Below are 12,407 nucleotides of genomic sequence, written 5' to 3' on the forward strand. Positions count from 1 at the left end.
CAGGAATTACATATCTCAGATCAGCAATTAAACCTAAATTACATCATAGCTTGCTTAAAGAAAAAATATTTCACTTCTCACTCTACCTTTTATTTATTTATTTTATTGTTTTATTTATTTAGTGCAATACATAATACACATTGAAGAGAATAGATATTTAGTAATATAACTAAAGAAACGAATAGAAGAAAAGATATAAAAGTATAGGTGAACAAATTTGAAAGGAAGAAAAGATAAATGAGATGAGGAGACACAATTGGACAGGGGACGGAAGGCACACTGGTGCACTTATGCAAGACCCTTACTGACTTCTAAGGAACCTTAGAAGGTTCCTTATGTTGGGGGTTAGGGGTTCACACTACTGAGTCAGGTAATGAGTTCCATGCTTCGATAACTCAGTTGCTGAAGTCATATTTTTTGGAGCGTTTAATATTAAGTTTGAATCTGTTGCGTGCTCTTGTGTTGTTGTGATTGAAGCTGAAGTAGTCATTGACAGGTAGAACGTTGCAGCATATGATCTTGTGGGCAATACTTAGATCGTGTTTTAGGCGTCGTAGTTCTAAGTTTTCAAGACCAAGGATTGATAGTCTGCTTTCGTAGGATATTCTGTTTCGAGTGGAGGAGTGAATGGCTCTTCTGGTGAAATATCTTTGGACATTTTCAAGGGTGTTAATGTCCGAGATGTGGTATGGGTTCCAGACAGATGAACTGTATTCTAACATTATTTTTCTGCTCTATTTTCTAGACATGTTTTTAGCTTTATAAATCATATATGTTAGCTATATGATTGCTGCCCTACTCCTGGGGCAAACTTTCCCCCATTCAAATGGCCCCTTTTCTTTTGACATTTAAAACTTGGTATTAGTTTTTTTTTTTCATGAACAATGAAAAATTATTCCGGGCATTAATTTGCACTCATTTGGTGACCACAACTAGGACTGGCAATTCAAAGCTAAGCAAAATGGATGCTAAATAAAACTATGACTGTGCTTATAAAGGTTTTTTTTTTTGGGCTTTGCAGCCCTAAGAAGGTCATATATATGAGGATTGGTAATAAAGTTACTTTTTCATCACCATGGTAATCCAGGGTTTTTGGATCCTTTTGCTGCTGGTTCACACTGTGTGCGCGTGCACCCACATCAATAAAAAAAATAGTTTCTGCATATGTGCAGAAGCAAAAATTAGCTTCTGCATATGTACTCAAAGGCAAAATCCAAGATGGCGGCACCCACGGAGACACCAACAGAATCGGCCCCATGACATCCATCACCAGATTACGAATAGTTCTAAAGAACTAGTTAGAACCAGTAGGAACCCATCTCTGATTGTAACTGTGAATTATTGCTAAAAAAGGCAGGTGTTAAATGAGAACTCCCTGTAATACTATTTTGCAGATTGTGTTTTATTTCAGGATCTTATATACTGTAGATGATTACCTATTTACCTGGCGTTGCTCGAGTATTTTTTTCCCCCAATCTTGTATTACACACGGAAAGGAATGCATTATATCTATAATGTCAAATCAAAGCAATTTTATTTACAGGGCTTTAAAAGTATAGGGGCCTTGTTCAAATCCCAGCTATGGAAACTGTGGACAGTTGGGGGATTTAGAAGCACCACCCCGCTGCCTCTGCCACCATGTAATTTTACCATTTTCTGAAACTGGGTCTGGGCCTGGAACATAAATCCCTGAGCTGGCCCATGCTGCGCCTCTTCCACCCCTTCTAAAATAGGCTGGGTCTCCTCTGCAGCCTCCGTACCTATTTCCCCTTGGTTTGGGTGATCCTGTCCTTCATGCGATGAGTTGGGGCGAAGGACAATCCTGGGAACATGGGCCTAAGCTGTGAGGTGGGGACAGGCGATCTGCTGAGGCCATGGCACACTCAATCAAAGGCCTCTGTACTGGTGTAATCAGGCTCCCTTCACTTTGTATGCCTACTGTGTGAGAGAGGCCTAGGCTAGGCCTGAGTTGCGGCAAAGGATGATCTTGGGAACACAGGCCGAAGCTGTTCCCTGTGAGATTGGGCTGCTGCGGTGAGGTTGGGGTGGACGATCTGCATAGGCTGTGGCGCGCTTATTGAAAGCCCTTTGGGTAGAACTTATCCGGCTCCCTTCGCTTCGTAGGCCTACTGTGTAAGGGACGCCGAGGCCTGAGTTGGGGCAAAGGATGATCCTGGGGACACAGGCGGAAACTGTTCCCTGTGAGATTGGGCTGCTGTGGTGAGATGGGGATGGGCGATCTACTTAGGCCATGGCGCGCTTATTGAAAGCCCTTTGGATAGGCCTTATCCGGCTCCCTTCGCTTCATAGGCCTACTGTGTAAGGAAAGCCTAGGCCTGAGTTGGGGCAAAGGATGATCCTGGGAACACAGGCGGAAACTGTTCCCTATGAGATTGGGCCACCTGAATTAAAGGCCTCTGTACTGGCCTAATCAGGCTCCCTTCATAGGCCTCCTGTGTGAGGGAATTCTAGGCCTCTTCAGAAAAACCATGAGCTAGACTCAGTGTAGAAAACACAACCATTGTTCTGAAAGGCCACCTCGAGGGGTGCAAGGGCTCTGTTTATTGGGGTTTGTGATATAAAGAGTTGCAGCTGGTTTAAGTCGTTTCAGATACAAGTTCAGTGCATGTTCTCACGTTACGAAGCTGCAGTAGTGGGCCTGAGTAATATTGGAATTGTGCTTACGAGATAGGCAACCATATAAATGCAATAAATAAATATGCACATCTCCCCTTATCTCAGTCATTCTAAATCTTCCTTTCCCCTTCTGCTTAAGAATTAACTTCGTTTAGCATCTTGCCCACCGGAAAAATCTCTTATTTAAGCATATAAGAGCTGGACTATAACTCTGCAGACACCCCATTAGATGGCAGCAAAGGGAAAGGTTTTCTGCATTTTCTTCCTGCAGATCATGGTTGTCCAAATGGTTATGCTGAAGCTATGGCACAAGATACAGATAGTGATGGGAAATCTATCTTAACTAAAATTATACCATTGTTTTAATTCACAGTCCTATAAAGCTTGTCCGGAATTATTTATCTGCCTGTTTAAGCATCGTGTATCAAACTCTTATATTTTACCCCTGGTCTATAAGAGTAAGGAAGTCAATATATTCTCTTCTCACACCACCATCATGCCTAGAGGGTTGCAGCTGTTGGGAAATGCAAAACTATGTCATTATGGCATAATCACAGATTTCAGCAACGATTTGTATGCAAGACTAACTTCATTGATGACCAAGCAGCCATTCTCCATAGCAACAATTCAGTTTCTGTTTTCTGGAAAAATAGTCTAGTCACCATGTATAGCATACACTGAAATTATGGGGAGGAGAGAGAGCTAGCATTTTAATAATTGTGGTTACCTTTCTGTGATTTTTAAAAATTGTCCTTTGGCAAAAGAAACTGGTACTGACTGTCTGATGTTTTCTGACTTCTGCTGGTCAGTTATAACAATGTCACTGCTCTGGTATAGTCTGCATTGGAGATAAGATTCCTTGTTGACTTTTTAAAAACTCCTGAAAACAGAACTATTCTTGAGGTATCCTCTGAACTTCATATTTGTCCACTTTTCTTTGTTTCTTTTTTGTTGTTTTTTATTGGGCTTCACTGCAGATTTTTTATGATATCATTATAAGTTTTAATTGTATTGCAGATGTTTTACTTTGTATGTACTGTGGGTATATATTGCATGCAAGTGGCCAGGAGTGATTAGCTTGTAATTGGGCATGAGGACCATAAGTAACTTAGCATTTGATCTTCTTGATTTTAAAATCTCTTCTTTATTTAAACAGATGACCATCATGTCCCACTTAAAGGATCTCAAAGATGACTTCCACAGTGACACTGTCCTTTCCGTATTAAATGAACAACGCATTCGGGGAATTTTATGTGATGTCACCATAATTGTAGAAGACACCAAATTCAAAGCCCATAGTAATGTCCTGGCTGCTTCAAGCCTTTATTTCAAAAATATATTTTGGAGTCATACCATCTGCATTTCTGGACATGTGTTGGAACTAGATGGCCTCAAGGCTGAAGTGTTCACAGAGATACTTAATTATATCTACAGTTCTACAATCATTGTTAAAAAACACGAGTCTGTTGTGGATCTTGTAGCTGCTGGCAGAAAATTGGGAATATCTTTTTTAGAAGATCTTACAGAAAAGAGCCTTTCCGGTTCCCCTTGCCTGTATTCATTTTGCAATACTGAAAAAAATGATGTGAAAGAAGAAAAAAGACAGGAAGACTCAGCCATTACAAATGGACCAAGAATCACGAATGCATACTCAATTTTTGAAACTGAAAATAGTAATAATTTGTTTTCTCCTCTTGACTTGAGGGCAAGTTTTAAAAAAATGCCTGAAATAGATAAAGCTTCCAATAGTGATCTGGATAGGACTGATGCATGCAAAGAGGTTGAGAGAGCCAGCACGTTAGCTGAACATTCCTATGCTGTTACAACAGGTTATAATCTTTTACAAAAAAATTCCTTTTATTATGAAAACATTCCACTTTATAAAACAGGTGAAGATTGTTCTAAAGCTGCTGAGTCAGTGCCTCTAGTTAAATCAGTAGCACAATCATATATTGCACCAAAGGCTAGATTTAATTCCCAGATCACAGATGCTCCTACTGTAAAAATATTAGTCCACAAGGGAAACAGTTCAGAGGCTCCACATAAAGTCATAAGTGACCACAGCCATTCTTATAAAAAATCCCAACCAAATAAAACCAATATTCTCTCTTCTAAGGAAGATGAAAATAAATCCGATAATTTTTCTGAATCAATAGCCACCGACAAGCCACACCCTTTTAACTGCAATTGTTGTACTAAATCATTTAATGATAAAAGTCAATTAAGCACTCATCTTAAACTTCATTCGCAACCTCAAGAGACTTCAGTTTGCAAATATTGTACCAAACAGTTTGAAAATATTGCTGGACTAGAGACTCATGAACAAGCATGTAGGGGTCTGAACAATTTTTGCGTTGAAAATGAGCAGAATAATCTGGATAATTTTGTTCCTTCAAATGAAAAAAATGGCACCTTGTATGTAAGCCCTGAGCTCACAGAAACTGAAAATGAGTTTACTGATTATCCTGGCACAAACGGTACAATGCCAGAAACAGACCATTTTGTTAAAGTTGTTGGTGGACAGATACTTTATACTTGCAGTGTTTGCAAACGTACCTATGTTACCTTGTCCAGCCTCCGAAGACATTCAAATGTTCATTCTTGGAGAAGAACGTATCCTTGCCATTACTGCAACAAAGTCTTTGCATTAGCAGAGTACCGTACCAGACATGAAATCTGGCACACAGGTGAAAGGAGATACCAATGTATCTTCTGTCTTGAGACCTTTATGACATACTATATACTCAAGAACCATCAGAAATCTTTTCATGCAATAGATCACCGATTAGGTGTAAACAAGAAAACAGCTAATGGTGGCTTGAAACCAAATGTTTATCCTTACAAGCTCTATAGGCTTTTGCCTATGAAATGTAAAAGGGCCCCATATAAAAATTACGGAAACTCGTCATATGAAAGTGTACAAGTTAATGAAGTTCCATCTAGCACCTGTATTATTCAGAATACTGTTACTTCTGAAGTGGCATCCTTGAATTTTGAACACAATATGTTGCCAAGTTCCAGTATTACTTTGGACAGTGCTTCAAGTGGTGATGCTACAGCAACATCTGAAAATCTTCTAAATGTTTCTTCCTGGAAAATTTCATCAAGGACAGATCTGAACAATAATACTCCCACTAACAGGACATTATCTTCTGTTGAGGATTCCGGTCCTCAGGAATATAATTCCTCTCATCAAACAATTAGTAATAGCAATTCCCATGAAAATTCAACCTCTGTTATTAGCTATAACAACTCAGCATCTTCTGTTATAGTACATAGTGGAAGAGTTTCATCAGTGATAATGCACAGTAATGCTATCAATGCAATAGGAAAAAGTGATAATGGGACTTCAGACATTACAGTCAGTCAAGTAGACAGCAATGATCTTATCTATGAGTCAGACAATGGCAATAGTAGAACAAAAAGCAATAAAGAAAAGAAAAAGGTGCCTCTATATGACAGAGAAGCAACTGCAAGGGAGGTAAAATATACAACAAATACAGGGATAGCTTCTAACACACCTGCACATATCTTTGAAACTTCAAGTAAGACTGAAACTTATATCGCAAAACCTGCACGGCCAGGAACATCTGCTGACAGCAATGTTGCTCCACTTTGTCAAATAACAGTTAAAATTGGAAATGAAGCTATTGTGAAAAGACATATTTTGGGGTCTAAATTGTTTTACAAAAAAGGCAGAAGATCTAAATATGAATCCAAAGGCGACCAGGCAGTTCAGCTTGCAGAACGGGAAAAGAGAGACAGAAGCCTGTCTCGAGTTTGTCCATCAGACTACATTGAAAGTGAAATGGGCGATGATGTCAGTGACCATGACTCTAATGATAAACCTTGGCGGCCATATTACAATTACAAACCAAAAAAGAAATCTAAACAATTAAGAAAAATGAGAAAAGCAAAATGGAGAGAGAAATACAGGAGCAGAAATTCCTGTAAGGAAAGCGAGAAGGCCTATGTTACCACTTATGCCCTTAGGAATATTCCTGAAGACAAGGTCTCTAATCAAGGAGAAGAGAAAATGCCAGATCTGAACTGTAACCTCTGTGAAAGGGAGAACGCTTCTACAGAAATATCCCATGGTCACTCACACTGGGAGACCACGGAGTCTGAGTCTTTCACTTGTGATTTATGCCAAAAGCATTTCCAGAGCTCTTCTACCTTAAGGATGCATAAGCGGTGTCATACGGGGGAAAAACCCTACCCTTGCAAAACCTGCGGGAAAAGTTTTTCAATGTCCAGCAATTTACAGAAACATGAACGCACCCATTCTGCTGTCAAGGATTTCATCTGTCAATACTGTAACAAAGCATTCACCCTCAACGAAACACTCAAAATACACGAGAGAATCCATACAGGAGAAAAGCGTTACCACTGTCAGTTTTGTTTTCAAAGCTTCTTATATCTTTCCACCAAAAGGAATCATGAGCAAAGGCATAAGCGTGAGCACACTGGGAAAGGCCACGCGTGTTTTCAGTGCCCCAAAGTTTGTAAGACGGCAGCTGCTCTTGGGATGCACCAGAAGAAGCATTTGTTTAAACCACCCAAACAAGAGGACAGAAAGGATTGTTTGTTTAATGAAAGCTCAAAATCGTGTAAAAGTCAACATTTCTTTGACTCAGAGAAACAGGAAACAGCTAAACCTCTAACTGAACGTGTAACTGATGCAGAGGATTATGAAGCCAGTAATACTCAGAATACTGCATTGAATACTGGACTCTAAGTAAGAAAAGGGTGCAGCAACAAAGAAAAGAGAAATGAAAGGCCATAGATGCAAGTAATTAATGCAAAAAACAAATAAATAAATAAATCCAAATTTACAGAAGTTCTTAAAACTTGAGATATATATTTTTCACATAAATATATTGCATACTTTACATATTAAATGTGCCATAAGAAGCAAAATTTGAAAACTATAGTGAAGCTAATGAAACCTAAAAAGATATAAGGAGATATTAATATTACTCAGAAAAAGGTTTATGTAAAAAAGAATATGCTTAACTGAAATGTTTAAAAGGATATTACAAAGAATTTACTGTTGAACTGGAAATAAAACGTTAATGATAGCTGTTATTTTGGGCAATTAAAAATTAGTGATATCCATTCAGAACATAGTAAGGTTAAAGTGTTTTCTGCTAGAATAAATGACATTCTATCTTCCTAACTATAATTTGTTCAAAGGTGAACACTATTTTAAAAGTTTAATTTAGCCCTAGTTTAATGTGTACACAATAAGTATCTGGTTAAGATTCTAGCATTTGTTATTTGAGTTGTCCACTCACCCATTCTGGAGTCTGAATATGCTGTTACAGAACAATTTTGTAATAGGTTATGATTAGTTCGTCACACAATCAGCCAGATGTATTATTATAATAAATATTTATATTCTTAACATGTACCACAATGTGTCATCCGCTCATTATATATTACTGCTATCATCTTTGCAGACTGATGTGCAAGTGAAGTTTAAATGATAGCATTAAACACAATTCCTTCATGAGTATAGTTAGTTACAAACATGGAATAAGATCTCTATCTTGTTGAAGAAACTTTTCTTACTATAAGTCTGTGGCTCTACAAGCATCAGAGCATTCAGATGATGTACGTCAGTGATTTCTCCACATTGGTCCAGGCATGACTTGTCCTTTTGAGAAGAAATAATTTGCAAGAATCCAGTACAGGAACAGATAGCTGGATACATTATGAAATTTCTCCTTGGAATCTTCCTAAAATGTACACCTGATATTTCAGATTTGCTTTAAATATAAATTCAAGGCCCAAAAGGGAGACACCATTACAGTGTTCCCTCGATTTTCACGGGGGATGCCCGTGAAAGTCGAATTTCCACGAAGTATTTTTGGCTATGAACAGTATCACAACACTTTAAACCCCTAAATTGCAATTTCCCATTCCCTTAGCAACCAGATTATTACTCATTGTGTTTATTTATTAAAGTTTATCTTAAAAAATATTTATTAAAGGCAGACAAAAGTTTAGCAGTGACTTTTGACGTCATCGGGCGGGAAAAACCGTGGTAAAGGGAAAAAACCCAAGAAGTATTTTTTAATTAATACTTTTGAAAAACCATGGTATACACTTTTCGCAAAGTTCGAACCCGCAAAAATCGAGGGAACACTGTAATCCTATTTTAAGTATACTGCTGCACTTATGAATATGAAGATAATTTTGGTACCTTGATTTAATTCAAGGCCAATGCTATATTTGGATTTACTGAACTGTATTCCAAGTTGACGTTCATAGTGTTTTACATACATAGTCATCCAGCTAGTTTGTGTAATGTACCATAGAATTTAGCCAGGGGTCCCCAAACCTGGCAACTTTAAGACTTGTGTACTTCAGCTCCCAGAATTTTCCAGCCAGCTATGTTGGCTAGAGAATTATGGGAGTTGGAAGTCCACAAAACCTTAAAGTTGCCAAGTTTGAAGACCTCTGATTAGACACTCCAATCCTAATCTCAAGGATCCATAGAACCATCTATCTGAATAATTTAATGTGGATTTTCAGTATTACTTTATATTATATTTTTACATACTTAATGGGCACACTGGGCACCCTTTCTCCTAATATATTCAATTATAATAATGTGACCAATCATAGTATACCGATTATTGTACTGTAAAAAAATAGCACTGTTAAAAAAATGCATCACTACCCTTCATATAAATTTTGATAATTCTGCATAAAGTGGTTCTTCTGTAAGCTTTTTGTAAATAATTTCTTGTTACTATCTCCTCTGCTAATATTTCCTAGCTTAAAGAGGGTCTGATTTTCTCATTATACTAAAACAGTGGTTCTCACCCTGGGGACTGGGACCCCTTGGGGGGGGTGTCGAATGACTGTTTCACAGGGGTCACTTAAGACAAATTTCCCATGGTGTTAGGAACTAAAGCTTCTATTCTGGTGCCTTGGAACATATTTTTACAATCTGACCAATCAAGCGTTTACAGTAGGGGTGTCCCTCTGACTTTCCTGCCAATCAGTTTAAAGCTCTGTTGGAAGAATTGGCACTAGACTTATGGTTGGGGATCACCACAACATAAGGAACTGTATTAAGGGTTCATGGCCAGTGAAGGGCTACCAAAATTTTTACTACCACACTGTGGGCGTGGCTTATGCATTTTCTTTCACATCTTTCAGTGCAAATTGGGCACTCTGGGGTGGAGTTCCATTTTCGCTCTCCCACTGGGTTCCCCCCCATTCGGGCAGTAGCCCCCCCTGGTCGTGGCATTAGAAAGGTTGAGAACTACTGTACTAAGATAAGGGTTTTGGTTATTATTTGATTTCTTTTTTTGTCTCTTTCTTTTTGAGCAGGATAGGGGGGGTTTTATTTCAAATTAACATTCTTCAAATAAAGATATCTCCAGGCTTTATCAATCAACTATGTTTATTTGTGTTGATCATGCTAAATAATCCATATATATTAACAAGAAGAAACATACAATCAAACTGATATGGGGGAAAAAAGCAAAGTTTTAAAGAAAACTATTCTGAATGAGTTACTTTATTAGGCACATTGGTGACTAAAGAAAAAAGAAAACACAATCAATAAAAAAGAAAATTAGAGTGATGTACCACTTTAATGTACCAAGCAGAGGGCATGGATATCCAATACTGTGTCCATTAAATTACAAATTAATTATTCACAGCAATTTGTACAATTTATCATTTGCCTAATAATATACAGTGCATTATGCAAATGACATAAATTACACGATATAATTTTGCATAAAATAAAAGACAAATTATATAACTTTGTCTCATTCAGATTATTTTTAATACAGTCGACTTGTCCGTTATTTTGGAGAATGTTTGGACCAAAACGTAGTGTACCACATCTAAAATCCTCTAAATATGGTTCCTTTAAGGAAGATTTCTCTGTAAAACATATCTAACTTTTTAACAATTTGAGAATGTAGAAAACTGCATATATTTTATATTAAAAATGTATCATTTAAAGAATATTCTATTTGGTACATCTAATTTTGATTCTCTTATGTTCACATTTCCACATTATATAACACAAGTTGTGATGATAACATATTTATTCTTAATTTGTCTGATGTCATTTTGCACATAACTAAATAGAACGTATCCTTCACAATATAAGCACTGAAAAAGATCTAGCTATATACATAGAACATTTTTGATGTGAAAAATATTACTTACAAAATTATAATTACTATGAGCTGTTTAAAATGTACTTTATAAAACTTTGTAAAACAATATTATCTCAATAATTCTAGACCAAAGCCAACATTGGTTAAGATTTATATGTAGCGATAATTGTACAAATATTTTCTATAACTGTTTAATTCATATGGAAAATACAGTAATAGCTTCTGTTACATTTGAGGGCTTTGTATATTTTGATAAAAACATACTAACTTTGTAATTTTGCTTGTTCACTGCAGTTTATAGACACCAATTTTAATATGATGATATTATGTTTATTATTCATTATTGGAATTTTATTAATCAGCCTAATGGACAAATATTAGAACAAACATAGAATTAACGCAAATATAATTGTTAAGGACAATGTTTACCACATAATGGCATATGCATTTTGTTTTAACAGAACTATTAAAAACTGGCATTCACAACTATTAAGAGAATCAAACTTTTTTCCCTCAACAAAATATTATAATAATGAATGACTTCATCAAAATAGCCAGTGTCTTTCATTCATTCAGTCTTGTCTCCTTCCTTCCTTCCTTCCTTCCATCCATCCATCCATCCATCCATCCATCCATCCATCCATCCATCCATAATTTATCTTCCATACCACTTAAAGCATACTATGGTTGTCTTGTAATGATTACATAATTGTGCTAAATTATTTTGACAGCAGTTGGTTGATAAAGCTTACTCGAAATTCATCCTAAAACCTCAGAAAACCAAGGGTATAGTTGTTCAATGTGTCACATTTTATGAAAGCTTTATATACCAGCATATGTGAAAATCACCCACAATGCAAATATGAACATACAACTTATATGTCAATCTTAGAAAATAGTTAAGTGATCACTCATTTGCAAAAACATAAGTTAAAAAAACAGGTGGGTGTGATGGGAACTAAATACTAAATATGAAACTAAATACTAAATACATTGGCATCTCTGGGAACTTACATCACGGACCATACTTTACAAACCACTATGATTGGATTTAGTCAATACATGCCTAAATCCAACAAATAGACTGCTTAGTTTAATGCCTCTACCCATACTGTGAACAGTATGTATTTAATTCCGTGTGTTTGCAATCTGTACTGTGACTATCATACTAAGAATTCCTGTGGTTACAACAAGAAGTTATTCCTTGAAACCTTTTAAAGATTCTCTACCGCCATAATATGGAATTCAATATAGAAAGCTCCTATTTTTAAAAACTTAAAAAAAATATTATAGTTCAATATGGAGAGCTCCACCTCATGACTCAACAGAGTAAGGAAACAATCGGGAATGAAATATGCTTCCATGTCAGAGCTTCAAGAGTTCATTTCTAGGATACCAATTGCTAAAACAATTAGTGGCTTATTACTCTTTTGGGGTAATTGTCTTTGTTCTTGGACTTTAGTTGCTCTCCCACCAGAGCTATTTGATATAAGTGCTTGGCCAAAGCAACAAAAAGAAAACTTACTTAGTATTAATACTTTCATATGACCAGCCATTACAGTCCAGCTTCCCAAATTCAAGATTAGTATGTTAATTTATATGTTAGTAGGCATCTAG

At 36.7% G+C, this 12,407-nt stretch overlaps 1 protein-coding gene across 3 annotated transcripts in view; it reads left to right on the forward strand.

Moving 5' to 3' along the window:
- ZBTB38 (zinc finger and BTB domain containing 38) overlaps positions 1-8,050 on the forward strand; it is a 33,819-nt gene extending 25,769 nt beyond the window's left edge. For all 3 annotated transcript variants that reach the window (XM_070754093.1, XM_070754092.1, XM_070754091.1), the window contains one exon: positions 3,794-8,050. In XM_070754093.1, coding sequence (XP_070610194.1) covers positions 3,794-7,375 — 3,582 coding nt within the window. In that variant the 3' untranslated portion in view covers positions 7,376-8,050. The remainder of the gene's footprint in view (positions 1-3,793) is intronic.
- The last annotated feature ends 4,357 nt before the right edge of the window (positions 8,051-12,407 follow it).

This window comes from Erythrolamprus reginae, chromosome 5 (assembly GCF_031021105.1).
Source record: "Erythrolamprus reginae isolate rEryReg1 chromosome 5, rEryReg1.hap1, whole genome shotgun sequence".
Lineage (NCBI taxonomy): Eukaryota > Metazoa > Chordata > Lepidosauria > Squamata > Dipsadidae > Erythrolamprus > Erythrolamprus reginae.